The 16681-nt window shown below is 33.8% G+C and overlaps 1 protein-coding gene and 1 pseudogene across 4 annotated transcripts in view; one reads left to right on the top strand and one right to left on the bottom strand.

Moving 5' to 3' along the window:
• Nucleotides 1-16681, bottom strand: part of LOC128183730 (uncharacterized) — a 555994-nt gene that overhangs the window by 69095 nt on the left and 470218 nt on the right. For 3 of the 4 annotated variants that reach the window (XM_052852872.1, XM_052852876.1, XM_052852874.1), the window contains exons 11-13: nt 3621-3986; nt 2467-2859; nt 1765-1965 (exon numbers count right to left, since the gene is read on the bottom strand). In XM_052852872.1, the coding sequence (XP_052708832.1) occupies nt 1765-1965; nt 2467-2859; nt 3621-3986 (960 nt within the window). The remainder of the gene's footprint in view (nt 1-1764; nt 1966-2466; nt 2860-3620; nt 3987-16681) is intronic. The other variant, XM_052852875.1, reaches the window with a different exon arrangement.
• On the top strand, nt 10068-15392 carry LOC128183740 (beta-1,3-galactosyl-O-glycosyl-glycoprotein beta-1,6-N-acetylglucosaminyltransferase 3-like; annotated as a pseudogene).

Genomic DNA, 16681 nt, shown 5'->3' with positions numbered 1-16681 from the left:
TCTATGTATGTACAATATTATATACATGTAACTAGTTATTTTAGTTAAAGCATAGTTAATATGATTAAAACGATTTTCATAAAGATGACAATGGCATATTGGTAAGCAATTAACAAGGAACAATGCTTAGATTTTTAATTATTACGTACATTAAAAAGCTTAAGCACTCCGATTGCTCTATAAATTTAACAATAACCAATTGCTTCCATAACCCTATCAGCGCTTTTGCTCCGATCCAAATTTTTCAAAGGAATTAAAAAAAATATTACTGTTAACGTTCTAAATTCAAATTCACTTTGTGTCATATGGTACCAAGGACGCCTATCTACCTGTTTTGATGTATTGATAAATTCTTAGGTTCGCAATTCAACGATGATATAAGATAAGCTTTTACATACAAGCGTAATGATTGACAGGTAGAAGTGAAGACAGACAAACCCTCTGGTTCTTGTAATGAAGACCCCCGCCATGATGATTAACAGAGCCACCAATGCGGCTACTCCAATAACAGTGTACAACACTGCGTTTTGTACCGCCCGCATCTCAGCTGGATGAAAAATAATACTACAGAAAAATATTCTTTAAAATTTTGTAAAAAAAAATTATTGAAAATATTAAAAACTGATAGATAATATTTTGTTTAATAATATGACACGATATTTTATTCACCCCGGGAATATATCACTGCAAAAATTTCAACAAAGAAGTTTTTTACTCATTCTGGTAGTATTTGTGGCCATGGATTTTGCAAGTCTTGGAGGATGTGTACAACATTTTAACAGACAGGGGTGCATGGAATGTGTTAAAAGAAATTCTAAAAACAAAACCATTTTTAACACACAACTGATTTAATTGCCTCGGGCTGAAGATCCACTTTCATTTTCCACGTGATCGGAATTTGCAGAACTTTGCAATCAACAAATTATATAAAGACATCAAATGCAGCGAAAAGATGTTTGAATGAAAAGGCTTAGAATTTGTATATAGTTATTTCATTACTTGGATTAAAAAACACCAAACAAACAAAAACAAAACACCCCCTCCCCCCCAAAAAAAAACAAGAACAAAAACGAAACAACCCCCCCCCCAACCCCCCCCCCAAAAAAAAACCCCCCCCCCAAAAAAAACAACAACAGCCGAACGAAAAAACATTCACCGATGACACAATCAATCATAAAACTGAATAGTTAATCGTCAGAAAGGGTCTGTAACATATACATGTACATGTACTAAGTCTTGAACTTTGTGCAAAGTAAGAAAACGGTGAGTTAGCAAGTACAAATGTATTATTACTTGAGTGAAGTAGGGTGTAAGTAAGTGATAGAACAAGTCAATCAGTCAGTCAGCCAGTCAGCCAGTCAGTCAGTCAGTCAGTCAGTCAGCGAGAGAGTTAGTATGTCAGTCAGTCAGTCAGTCAGCGAGAGAGTTAGTATGTCAGTCAGTCAGTCAGTCAGTCATCGAGAGAGTTAGTATGTCAGTCAGTCAGTCAGTCAGCGAGATAGTTAGTATGTCAGTCAGTCAGTCAGTGAGCAAGAGAGTTAGTATGTCAGTCAGTCAGTCATCGAGAGAGTTAGTATGTCAGTCAGTCAGTCAGTCAGCGATAGAGTTAGTATGTCAGTCAGTCAGCAAGAGAATTAGTAAGAAAGTAAGTCGGTCAATCAGGGAATGAGTGGGTTAGAAAGTAAGTAGGTGGTTTGGTTTAAATGAACGAGTTAGAAAGTAAGATGGTAAGTAAGTACATGTAATTTAGTAGGAATATCCTACCTGGGTCCTTTTTACCCGGTATGTTTGTTGTCTTTATGTTGCTGCCGTGTCCGTGGCCTCCAGATGTATAATTATTAGTATTATTTGGGCTGTTTGTGTGTCTTGATGCTATTCCACCACCAGCAGAAGTAGCTGGCGTCGTAAAGGTTGTTGTTGTTGATAGCTTAGGATTACATTCCACTTCAAGTTTTCCTTTGCTGGCTTTTAAAGGAAAGCAAAAATATATTGGTTTTTAGAAATTGATATCAAAATTAGTTATTCATGTTTCATTCCTTGTAATTTTTACTGACGGAAAGTTCTGAAATTCATAATACATACATGTATTTATTGTATTATGTTATAATTCAATAGTTCTAGTTAATTATTTGTCTTTGTGTTTAAGTTTAAGGTTAACAGCTTTTCCCCGTCTTGAATTCGCCTAGACACAGTTGTGTTTAAAAAAAGACAATTTGAGTCATTGGAGTTCGCCCAGTCCTCTATTCGCCCCTGGCAATGACGGCGAAAGGGGCGAAAATAAAACGGGGGCGGATATATCCCTGTATTTACAGTATTTTAATCCATATATATTTTAGCTTTGTAATTTAAAGTATTTCTATTCTAGTATCTGTTTACAGAACTCTTCTTCTTTGGGAGATACTTATTGTCTTAAAATGACCAGCACCATCAAGCCCTCTTAATAAAACATAAAACCACTACTCATACCTTGTACAAGAATCCATATCTGTTGTGCCTCTGGCCCGTCTTCTGTATACGAGACATTCAGCACATTTCCACTTGAAGAATAGATAGGTTCATATTCCGAATAGATGGTGCTATTTTCACATTCAAAGACTTTGGAATTATTGTTTGGATCGTTAAAAGTTAGACAATTTGTGGAATAATTGAAACATTCTCCAGTATAGTTACTATCCGCAATGTTCAACACTGGCTGAAGGCGAACATCAATCGCAAAAACTTGAATGGTCGAATCGCTGGTCGATTCAAATGTACACTCACAAGACTCTTGAATTGAATAATAAGGTTTCCGATACAAGTAAACGGTCCCATTTACTGATACAAACCTCTGATAACTGCAAAAGTTCTTGATTCTCTTTTCTGTAAATTATCATAATCATAAAATATAAATCGCTATTTATGTTAACGGTTAATGAGCGAAAATTAAATGCACCGCAGAAACAATAAAAAAAAAATGTTTATGTCTAAAATATCTATACATTTTCACCTTTTTTCCCACCTTCTTTTGAATGCTTACTTATTTTTATTTTACACAAAAACCAAATATATTCTGCTGATTATTTTTGAAAATCTTAAAAAAATATTGAAATGGGCTAGAAACAAACATTATACACTTTATTCCAGCTTTTATACGTAAGCTTGCGTTTGTAAATAATTTCAGACGTTAAGGCCTCCATAGTCTTTGTCTAACTCTTTTTTGTGTACTCTCGTTTTCTTTCACGACATGGAATCATTCCTTGGGAACTCTAATACTAATCCGTATATCATGTATAACAAATGTATAATTTTAACTCAAATGGCAAATGAGTTCTTTATTTAGATTATAAAGTGTATTCACTAACGCACGCTTTAAAATGTAATGAAAGCTTTGCTGAAATTGGTGCAGAGGTTTGGAAAAAACGAGCCCTCCCCTCATCAATAAAAAAATACCCCCCCCCCCAAAAAAAAAAACACCCAAAAAACAACAAAAAACAAAACAAAACAACCCAAGAGATTACAGTAAATACAACCGTTACAATCAGATTCGCTAAAATTTACATACAAGAGTCAATGTATTTTATTATTTGGATTCTGTGTTTGAAATTCTTTACACAACGTATAAAACAGAAGAGTCATCTTACCTTCGACACAATCAAAGACAACTTGAACATAGTTGGAGTAAGTACGATTGTTGTTAGCACACGTCATATATTGCCTTGGAGTAGCAGTGTTTTGTGATATAACTGGTAGTCTCGACAAGCGTGATAAGTACAGATACTTATCATTATAATCTGTGATGTTTCTTAAACAATCACCCTCCTCATACTGACAGCATGTCGTGGTATTGCCATGTTGTACCGACTCTATGTTTTTGGGACACTCATCGCTGATATACCACTTCATGCCGTACTGTAGTTTTTTAACGGCTATCACTCTGCCTGATCCTGGACATTGTGAGTTCATGAAATGGTTGCCATAGCATTTGGATGTAGTGTATTCTCCAAGAGCTTAAGAAATACAAATAAATCCTTATATTGTAAATAGCATACTCTATACATCTGTCTCTCTCGTTCTCTCACTCAGCCAGTCGCTCACTCACTCCCTCACTCATGATCATGCCCGCAAGCACACATTCACATTTATGCTTACTTTATTTTCAACTTGTCAGCACAACTAATAGTGTCACAATGCAAATGCGTTGACAGCATAAACAAAAACCTCAATGGATCATGTGATCAATTTTTTGACCACGTTCCAACCAAGTTCATATTCAATGCAAACCATTTATTATTGTAATTATGATTGTCGCGTTAACAAAAAACAATTCAAGAAATCCTGCACCAAAATCACAGTGAAACATTGATACATACCAATATTTAGGAAACTCGCAACCGAGAGAAGCAGATGAAAGCAATTCTCCATTTTGATTTCATTTTACAGAAGCAGGGTATTCGATTGCATAGGTCAATCACAAATATATTTCTTCAGCTAGTGTTTATACAGGATCAAGATTTACATTCGATAAAATTTCTTGATAAGATATGTGTAAGTTCAACGTGCACTTGTGATTTTAATGTAATCTTGAACAAACTGAAGGTACAGATTATCGCTCAAAAGGGAGGTAAAATAAGGTTTAAAAAATCAATGAAATGGACGTATTCGTATTAAATGAAAAACATACACAAAATGTTTTGAAATTATTTGATATTACCACATAACGTGTTAATCGAGTGTACGAAAAACAAAATAAAAACAATTAAAAAAATAACAACAACAAAATTATGAATGTATAAAGCCCAATTCTGTAACACTACGTTGTGAAAATATGTACTCTCCCAACATTTACCGATAACGCAATCAATCATAAAACTAAATAGTTAATCGTCAGAAAGGGTCTGTAAAAAATACATTTACTAAGTCTTGAACTTTGTGCAAAGTAAGAAAACGGTGAGTTAGCAAGTACAAATGTATTATTACTTGAGTGAAGTAGGGTGTAAGTAAGTAATAGAGTAAGTCAATCAGTCAGTCAGTCAGTCAGTCAGTAAGTCAGTCAGTCAGTCAGCGAGAGAATTAGTATGTCAGTCAGTCAGTCAGTCAGTCAGTCAGCAAGAGAATTAGTAAGAAAGTAAGTCGGTCAATCAGGGAATGAGTGGGTTAGAAAGTAAATAGGTGGTTTGGTTAAAATGAACGAGTTAAAAAGAAAGACGGTAAGTAAGTACATATAATTTAGTAGGAATATCCTACCTGGGTCTTTTTTACCCGGTATGTTTGTTGTCTTTATGTTGCTGCCGTGTCCGTGGCCTCCAGATGTATGATTATTAGTATTATTTGGGCTGTTTGTGTATTTTGATGCTATTCCACCACCAGCTGAAGTAGCTGGCGTCGTAAAGGATGTTGTTGTTGATAGCTTAGGATTACATTCCACTTCAAGCTTTCCTTTGCTGGCTTTAATTTTAAAGGAAAGCAAAAATATATTGGTTTTAGCAAATTGATATCAAAATCAGTTATTCATTTTGCATTCCTTCTTATTTTTTTTACCGACGGAAAGTTCTGAAATTCATAATACATATTTATTGTATTATGTTATAATTCAATAGTTCTAGTTAATCATTTGTCTTTGTGTTTAAGTTTAAGGTTAACAGTTTTTCCCCGTCTTGAATTCGCCTAGACACAGTTGTGTTTAAAGAAAGATAATTTGAGTCATTGGAGTTCGCCCAGTCTTTTATTCGCCCGCTGGCAATGACGGCGAAAGGGGCGAAAATAAAACGGGGGCGAATATATCCCTATATATACAGTATTATTAAGTAAAAACAAAATCCATATATTTTAGCTTTGTTATTTAAAATATTTCTATTCTAGTATCTTTTTACAGAACTCTTCTTCTTTGTGAGATATTTATGGTCTAAACACGACCACGAACATCCAAGCCCTCTTTATGAAACATAAAACCTTAACTCATACCTTGTACAACAATCCATATCTGTTGTGCCTCCGGCCCGTCTTCCGTATACGAGACATTCAGCACATTTCCACTTGAAGAATAGATAGGTTCGTATTCCGAATAGATTGTACTATTTTCACAATCAAAAAAACTTGAATTGTTTCCATCGTTAAAAGTTAGACGATTTGTGGAATAGCTTGGACATTCTCCAGTAAAGTTACCGACCGAAATGTTCCGCACTGGCTGAAGGCGAACATCTATCGCCAAAACCTGAATGGTCGAATCGCTGGCCGATTCAAATCTACACTCGCAAGACTCTTGAATTGGATAATAAGGTTCCCGGTACAAGTAAACGGTCCCATTTACTGATACAAACCTCTGATAACTGCAGAAGTTCTTGATTCTCTTTTCTGTAAATTATCATAATTATAAAATATAAATCACTATTTATGTTAACGATTATTGAGCGAAATTATTCAGTTGAGGTACAACTCTTAACAACTTTGTTAATACATAAAATTAAATGCACCGCAGAAAAAATAAAAAATTATTTACATGTTTATGTCTAAAATATCTATATATTTTAACCATTTTTCCCCATCTTCTTTTGAATGCTTCCTTATTTTTATTTTACACACAAAAACAACATATTCTGCTGATTATTTTTGCAAATGTTAAAAAAATATTGAACAGGGCTAGAAGCAAACTTTATACACTTTATTCCAGATTTTATACGTAAACATAATTTCACACGTTATAGCCTCCATGGCAAAGTCTTTGTATAAATCCTTTATGTTTACTATAGTTTTCTTTCACGACATGGACTCATATCTTGGGAACTCTAATACTGATCCGTTTATCAGGTATAACAAATGTATAATTTTAACACAAATGGCAAATGAGTTTTTTTATTTAGAAGATAAAGTGTATTCATTAACGCACGCTTTAAAATGTAATGAAAGCATTGCTTGAATTGGTGCAGTGGTTTGGAAAAAATGAACCCCTCTCCTCATCAATAAAAAATAACCCCCCCCAAAAAAAAAAGAGAGAAAAAACCCCAAGATATTACATTAAAAACAAACCTTACATTCAGTTTGGCTTAAATTTACATACAAGAGTCAATGTATTTTATTATTTGGATTCTGTGTTTGAAATTCTTTACACAACGTATAAAACAGAAGAGTCATCTTACCTTCGACACAATCAAAGACAACTTGAACATAGTTGGAGTAAGTACGATTGTTGTTAGCACACGTCATATATTGCCTTGGAGTAGCAGTGTTTTGTGATATAACTGGTAGTCTCGACAAGCGTGATAAGTACAGATACTTATCATTATATTCTGTGATGTTTCTTAAGCAATCACCCTCCTCATACTGACAGCATGTCGTGGTATTGCCATGTTGTACCGACTCTATTTTTTTGGGACACTCATCGCTGATATACCACTTCATGCCGTACTGTAGTTTTTTAACGGCTATCACTCTGCCTGATCCTGGACATTGTGAGTTCATGAAATGGTTGCCATAGCATTTGGATGTGGTGTATTCTCCAAGAGCTTAAGATATACAAATGAAACCTTCTTATATTGTAAATATCATATTCTATATTCATCTGTCTCTCTCGTTCTCTCACTCATCCAGTCACTCACTCACTCATTTACGCACACGTTTACGCTTATGCTTACTATATTTTTCAACTTGCCAGTACAGCTGATAGTGTTACAATGCAAACGCATTTACAGCATAAACCAAAACCTCAATGGATCATGTGATCAATTTTTTGACCACGTTCCAACCAAGTTCATATTCAATGCGAACCATTTATTATTGTTTTTCATTCGTAATTATAATTGTCGCGGTAACAAAAAAAAACTCAAGAAATCATTGTCCCATTTAAGCAAAATCACAGTTAAACATTGATACATACCAATATTTAGTAAACTCCCCACCGAGAGCAGCAGAAGAAAGCAATTCTCCATTTTGATTTCATTTTACGGAAGCAGGGTATTCGATTGCATATTTCAATCAGAAATATATTTCTTCAGCTAATGTTTATACAGGATCACGATTTACATTCGATAAAATTTCTTGATAAGATATGTGTAAGTTCAACGTGCAATTGTGATTTTAATATAATCTTGAACAAACTGAAGGTACAGATTATCACTCAAATGGGAGGTAAAATAAGGTTAAAAAAAATCAATGAAATGGACGTATTCGTATTAAATGAAAAACATACACCAAATGTTTTGAAATTATTTGATATTACCACTTAGTAACGTGTTAATCGAGTGTACGAAAAACAAAATAAAAACAAATTAAAAAAATAACAACAAAATTATGAATGTATAAAGCCCAATTCTGTAACACTACGTTGTGAAAATATTTACTCTCTCAAAATTCAACGACAATGCCAGAACCTCACCGAAATAAAGCGTACTGACGATAAAGTTCCTAGAATATTAGTACTCTCTCTTGTTATGTAAATGCTAAAATTATAAACTATTGTTGGCTAAAATCAAATTACTGTAACATTTAGAAAATGTCATATAAGACATTTTTAAATAGGGAGGGAGCCAGCTTCATCCAAAAAATCTTGACAAGCAAAAAAAAAAGAAAAAAAGGAAAAATCTAAAAATTATAAATCATTAAATTCTTTTCTATTGTGTGTGTGTGTGTGTGTGGGAGGGGGGGGGGATGCGTAGTATTCCTTTAGCTTCAATTTCAAAGTTTAATTCCATATTTTTAATTCCATTTATTGCATAAATGAAGGGAAGAAGGTGCATAGCATTTTTTTTTAGCTTCAACTTCACTTTTGAATTCCGTTATTGCATGCACCCAAACAAGTGGGAGGTGGGGGGGCACCTCCATGATAATTCAATTTCTAATATGTAAATTTAAGAAAAATGTCTTCTGCACTTGCGATAAAAGTCGGTGTGTGCATGTGTGTGTGTGTGTGTGTGGGGTGGGGGGGGGGGGGGTGAGTTCCACCCTGGCCCCCTGATGATAAAGGAAAGAATGAATTAAAGAATGTTGACGCTTTGTAGAATACATCACACAGATTATACAATTGATATATATATATATATATATATATATATATATATATATATATATATATATATATATATATATATATATATATATATATATATATATATATATATATATATATATATATACTTCTAACCGATCTAACATTGATGTTTAGAAATTGAGGATATCTCTTTATTCCAAATAACTTTGAACATATGATAAGTTTTCAATTTTTTCTTCGTGCACCACCTCAGAATATACTTCAAAAGAATAAAATTTATGAAAAGGTTGGTTTCGATTTAATTTTGAGCATTGTATTGATATTTGCATTTGAAGGGAAAAAAAATATACAGTCAAGTCGAAACTTTCTTTGTAAAATGCAGCGCATATGATATGTGTTTTTAGAGAGGAAAAAAGCATACTGGTATATAGTTATAAATGATGATGCGACAGTGTACTTATGATTGAGCACTTTATATATGTCGCTTGTCAAAAGATCCTTTGGGTACATGCAATTATACAACTCATTTGCATTTTTTCATCACGTTGCGCATATAGATAAACCTTTATTAGCAGATGATCCCCAAAAAAACCTTACATTTGACGGTTTTTCTCATCGTGATAAAATGAATTCATTGTCATCACATCAACCTACAAGAAAAAAATGTGTCCGTTATGCATCAGTTTGTTTCTGGTTTATTTTCCTTTTTTGCACACTGATCTTCTATAGTTATGTGTCTCAAATGACTATGGCAGGAGATTCCGTCTTCAATTCGAGCAACCATGGTCCAACAGGAACGAAGCAAAGTATGAAAGCTGATGATCTGTTCTTGCAGAGGAGTGTCCAATTGCTCGACAATGGACCACAATTTGATGCCTCTTTCTCGCCTTTGTATCATAAACAACCGCAAACACCAACCTTTGGACATACACCACAGAAGTACTTTGGTTCTAAAAGAGTTGTGCCAAACGTAGACTGTGGTTTGCTGTTTGAACAAAACGACAAAAAAATCAAGAAAGTTCGTGAAATGAATGTAAGTTATGAATCGCAGTCATTTTGCCAACAAACAAAAGCATGTGAAAATTTCATCAAAACAAAAGGATACATTATGGATTCGTTATCAGGGGAGGAGAGGAATTTTCCGATTGCCTACAGCATTCTTGTTTATAAAAGCCCAGAGCAGTTTGAAATTCTTCTGAGGTCCATTTACCGACCACAAAACAGTTACTGTCTTCACGTGGATGGAAAAACAATAGGAAACGTCTTCAATGAATTTTTCTGCATTGTACGATGCTTTCCCAAAGTGAAGATGGCGTCCAAAAGAATTGAAGTGAATTGGGGAACAATGATTATTCTATTACCAGAACTTACATGCATGAAAGACCTTTTATCAATTCCTAAATGGAAATATTTTATTAACTTAACTGGACAGGAATTTCCTCTTCGTACAAATTACGAATTGGTAAAAATATTAAAAGTTTACAACGGTTCCAACGATGGAAAGGACACCATCAAAAGGTTTGCGCAATTTTTTTTAATCAAAGCCTTCCTTTGTTTTTTTTTTTTTTGGTATTGGTTCTTAGCTTCTTACTTTTTTCCGTAAAAACTTGTCAGACGATTTATAAAAAAATAACCGTTTTTTATTTTATTTTTTCAAAGATGATAAAAAAATGATATAAATTTTACAGTTTGTATAATGTTTCATTGCGTTATTTCATGCATGCTCAAATGTATCGAAAATTTTCTTAATGTTTACGTCATATTTTGTACAGACAAATTCCCAAAAATAATTCATGATATGAATATGAAATTTACAGACCTGAATAACAGGATTGGAGTTAAACAAGGATGTGTTCGAATCTTAAATAAAAATTAGGGACTCAAAATTTAAAAACAAAAGATCCGAAATTTTTTCACATATATTGAATATTATTAATATATGATTGATTTATTCCTTCACACTCTACTATCCCGAAAAAACAAAACGTTATATTTACCTGCACGTGACCTAGGAGGTCAATATAACATTTGATTTTCTCTATATTGGACTAAAAATAGATCGTCCAATGAAAAATCGCGTTTCTCTATTATGCTCGGCTATGGCTTCAAGCTAAAATTTTCGCCCGATAACACTCAGTTTGATATGTCTGTATCAATTCGTCGCTGAATTGTATTTTAAAATAATTATTGCTGTTATTTTTTTATCAAAAGACTTTTCGATTGATAATTTAGCCATCGGTGAATTTTGTACTTCTCGGGCAGCAAGACAATTTGAAGTAAAGGTTTGAAATCTGGTTCAGCCGTACTCACTCACTAAGAGCATAGTCAACCTTTTTTTAAATTGGCTAAATCCCTAAATCCATCAATTAATCATCTATCAGTTTCCGTTACTCTTGTATTAACTTAGAAACATTTGAATATGTTTCAAAAGAATAAGTGGAAAAACTCTCAGTGGATTTGTTAATGTATTACGCATCGCATTGAGAAATCATTGCTGAAGACAAAATGGATTAATGATCGTAGGTTCCTTTCTAAATACAGCGCAAATGTGATGTCAAAGTTGAAAATAGATAATTCTGAGGTGTCGACCTTCAATTTACTTTAATTTATATCAGAAATAATGAACCGATATTATACTTATAGTTTTTTCACTTATAACAACACTACATGTTTAAACAAACATTTTGATGAAATGACAGAAGATGATTCTAAAAATATTTATAGGATTGGATATAGCCTACAGCACTATGACAGAAAAAAAATCACAATATTAACGCAGTGACGTCATTCTAGCGTGGGCTTCGCTCAGTGAATGGGAGGTAACTCTACTAATATGCCCTGTTGACCATCGAAATTCTTACAGAGTTATCTTCACATCGGAAGTGACGTTATATCTGTATGTTTTATCGTCTGCAGTCTGGAATTTAATGTTTACAAACTGAAATAACAATGGGTAGAAGATCGATAAAAATAACAGTGATAACAAAAAAATTTATCGTGGATATGAAATTTGAGAGGCGAAATTATTAGTTATTTTGAATTTTTGGGGAAAAAATATTTGCCGACTGGTGAGATCAAATCGTCGAAAAGGAAGACCGCTGTAACTGGATAATTAAAGATACAAAAACAAGTGAAAGACATATGTTAAAATGAATTACTAGTAAATTTAAAGACACAGATATGCTAATAAATCTATTCACCAACGGACATACCTAAGATTTTTTATGATTTCTATATACTTTATGCGATGATTTAATAGGGAAAAAAATGATAGTTTCCGAAATCAACAGGGGAAAAGTGTTGCCTGGGAAAATGTGTTGCCTGGTGTTTTTTGAAAAGAAAAACTAATAGTATATAATTGTTGAAAAATTGTCATTTTTTCTGATGAGAGTCTGATACCTTTAGGAGAAAATCAGAGTATATAACATCTAAAAAGCCCTACGCTACTTACCGCTATGCATGTGCCTCCCTCCGCAGAGAATTCGAAGGCTTATAGTCGGCAGCAAAAGGTCCTGTGAAACCAAACTTATTGTGTTTATTGATGACGTAATCAACAACTTTGCTTCTGGAAGGCAGACAGATGTGCTTATTATGGATTACTCCAAGGCCTTTGACAAAGTTGGCCACAGTCTTCTCATCAAACCTATGATCCTATGGGATCTAGGGCAATGTGAACAACTGGATCGCGAGTTTACTTTCCAACTGAACTCAAGCTGGAATTGTCAACGAGGAAATGTCCTCAATGGTCGGTTCTTGGGCCAAGCTTAAATTGTTTCTATTTATTATATCAATGATATGCTAGAGGGCCACAGTAAGACAACATTGGTGTACCTTACTGTAACATCAAAATCGGACACCCAAACATTTTAGGCCGACCTAAATAAATTTGGCATTTGAGAAAGGAGATAGAAATGGATTTTCATCCTGGAAAGTGCAACATCTTGTCAATCAGCAGGAAGGCCAAGCCTTGAACATGTTAAAAGTGCAAAATATCTCGATTATTGTCTTATATAACATCAGACCTGAATTGGAGTGACCACATTATAACTTCTGTGGCAAGGCCAATTAGGCACAGGGCTTCTTAATTACGCCGTTATTTAAACATCAGTTTCACATCCATGAAGGAAAGTGCATACAAATCATTAACCAGGTCTTTACTGGAGTTTGCTTAACCTGTTTGGGACAGCTACATCCAGAAAGCTATCCACATTCTAGAAATAGTACAAAGACGTTCATCAAGTTATGTCGGCAACAGATCATGTGTGAACAGCATGATCCAACATTCCAGATGGCAGTCACTTGAACAACGTAGTGGTATGGCAAGACTAGACAAAGTGTTATTTTAAAGAGTAGTTGAATGACCAGGTTGCCATCAACAGAAACGCTTGTAACACCACTCCTACGACCTTCACGCAATACTCACTAGCTTGCCTATCAAATATCAACTTGCAATAGTGACTTCTAGTTTCACAAACACTTATTTCTTCCACGAAGCATCGGAGAATGGAATAAACTTCTCCCAGACATCAAGATAGCCTGTACACCCAAAGAATTGAATTTAAGACTCGGGTGTCCGCCCACTTGTACCGTTGAAACACAGTGCAGTGCTATTTTGAAACTTTAAGCTTTTTAATGTTTTTGTGCTTAATGCGAACCTCCGACCTGCCAAAATAATCGATATGATGATTGTGGACAGTATCAGGCAGAACATGAAACAGGATGTTTACCTACCACAGGGAAGGTGCCCTATGTAGGTTAATGGGAATATTAATGCTGGCAAATACTGTACATATTCATATTAGAAGACCAACTTTGGACTGTCAGTCACTGACATTTACTCTACACAACCAATCTTTTTCATTTCGACAACGCCCCCGTTCACAGAGCTCGTATTACCCAAATATACATACAACAACATCATATTCCTACAATTGTATGGCCAGGAAAGCTCAACCACCGCACATTAATAAAATGAAAAAAAATATGACTAAATATTAAAAGAACTCTTTTATCAAGTCTAAGGACCACCTCACCAAGTATTGATAAAAGTAAGTCGGTTATTTATGATTATGTCGCAATTTACGAAGCGCGTCATAGTTTACGTCCGCGATCTTTTTTCAAACAATTGTCAATACTTATGTCACAGCGCTGTACTTGTCCATTCAATACTTGTTTTAAACATTTACGTACATTTCATTAAAGGAACTTGGACACGATTTAAGATCAAAAATTTTATTTTTAATTTTTATGTATAAAAAGGTTAATTGGTGCATTTTAAATGATTGACCAAAATATTGAATGCTAAAGTCAAGTTACAAGCGAGTTACAGAGGTAAAAATTGGCTGTTATGTAAACAAAGCTCGAGTCTTATAGTTGTTAACAAAAAATACAATATAGAAAATTACCATTTCTTAGACAAAATGACATGTAAAAAATAATTTAAAATAATTCAATACCATCATAAATACTATTATCAGCAAAAAAAAGATACATTTGATTGAAACTTACACCAATACAACACATATGTAAAAAATGACAATATTGAGCTTTGTTTTAAAAAAAAAAGAATTATGAATTCTGTATGTTGCTTATAATTTGATATTTGACTTTCAAATTTTGACAAAGCGTTATAAACTTCTATATAAATAAGTATAAACACTGAAAATGGAAAAATAAAATTTGAAAATTTTAAGTCAAATCTTGTCCAAGTCCCTTTAACTTTCCTGAATACCTATTCTAGGGCTAACAAAGAAAGATGGAATATAAAAGAGAACCCCCCCCCCCCCACACGATATAGTTCCGGTAAAAGGATCTGTCCACGTAACACTGAACAGAAGATTTGTGGAATACGTCATCACTAACAGGGTAGCTGCTGACTTCCTTGAATGGGTAAATAAAACGGGCATTCCAGATGAAACATTTTTTGCAACTTTAATTCATAATCCTCAGCTAGAAATACCTGGAAGTTTCAAAGGTAGGTAATCTCTTTACTATTAAGAGAGTTTTCCCCGTTTTTGTTTTTCATTTTAACTAAATAAGTTGATAAATGTTGACCAAATAAATGATTATTTGTTTTGGCAGGAAAACTGGAAACAGATTTTGGAATACGGAAGCCATTTCTTTCCCGATCCAAAAAATGGAATTCTTGGCCATGTGGTGGTAAATATGTTCGATCGATTTGCATTTTTGGAATCGAAGATCTCGCTCGTTTAGCTCGTCGGCCAGAATTCTTTGCCAATAAATTTCTCTTCAATTACCAGGGGCATTCTTTACTTTGCATGGATCAGTTAATCTACAACAGGACGAGGGATGAGTATCTTCACCGATTGAAATTCGATACTAAGTATTACAAAAGTTTGAAACATATAAAGAATGTCGTTTAGAAAAAATGATGTGTCTTAGCCGGTAATAGAACACGTCATCAGCGTTTTACTCCGACATTAAACATTAACTGTCAATCATGACACTTTGAATTTCAACTGTTAAGGATGACGTTTACTCAAATGAAAAAAATGCACTGATGATAATAAAAACCATCTCTTGTGTGTTATAGACCTTTTATGGAAGTGTTATTTTTCACTTTAAAAAAGTAGGTCATTGACCAGCTTTTTTTCAAAAAGTAGGCCAATGACCTATTTGTTGAGGTAATGGCCATTGAATATCTTTTGAAATATTTAAGAAAAATCCATTAAATATTTACACTAAGATTGAGATTTTCCTTGTTGTGAAAATAATAAAATTTGCTTAACTCTTTTAAAAATGAAATACAGTTTATGAATGGTGTTGACACTAAATAGATAAAAAGCGTTAAGTTTTCATTCACAGTTTTTATACATATTCCAGTCCAAATTTCCTCTATCAGTTTTCAAATTTTATTTTTTTGATTAAATTTAACCAAAAAAGAAACCCCCCAAAAAACCCAACCCCATAGATAATCACAGATTTCAATGCTCAACGAGATGAGGCATCATCTTTTTAAGACCACCTTTATCATGTTATATAAAAATCATAGTTAATGATCCTCGATATTTAATGGATACCGTTTTGACACAACATCGTATTTCATACGTTAAAAATAGTTTGATCATAATATGTTCATTTAATACAGTATTGTAAGATACAATCTTAATCAATACAATCATATAACAAGAGGCCCAGGGGCCACATCGCTCACCTGAGCAACAATTGCCTTAATTCTGATCAAATTAGCATTACAGTATCAAAATATCTTGACAACTAAGTACAGTAGATATTGCCAAAAAAATTGAAAATCTGCCAATTTTTATCCACCTCTCTTTTTTGGTAAATACCAAGCCCCTTTTGTTGTTGTACCTGTAAGAAGATTTTTCTCTATTCCTATACAACCCTCCCCCATTTCATGGCCCAACTTTTCTTTAGGGAATCATGGTTTCATCAAACTTAAATCTGTATAACCTGAGCTTTCAAACTAAGTACTGAGTTTTGGACAAAAACTTTCCCAGAAAATTTTTAAAGATTTTCTCTATATATTCCTATGTAAAAATTCAAACCGCCATCACGGCCCCGCCCAACCACTAGGGACTGTGATTTTACAAACTTGAATTTACACTACCAGAGGATGCCTCTACACAAGTTAAAGCTTTTCTGGCCAAATAGTCTTTAAAAAGAAGATTTTTAAAGATTTTCTTTTTATATTCCTATGTACAAATTCATCCCCCAAATCTCACCCTACCCCTGAACTAT

Source organism: Crassostrea angulata, chromosome 5 (assembly GCF_025612915.1).
Source record: "Crassostrea angulata isolate pt1a10 chromosome 5, ASM2561291v2, whole genome shotgun sequence".
In the NCBI taxonomy this organism is placed as follows: domain Eukaryota; kingdom Metazoa; phylum Mollusca; class Bivalvia; order Ostreida; family Ostreidae; genus Magallana; species Magallana angulata.
This window is presented reverse-complemented; position numbering and strand designations above follow the sequence as displayed.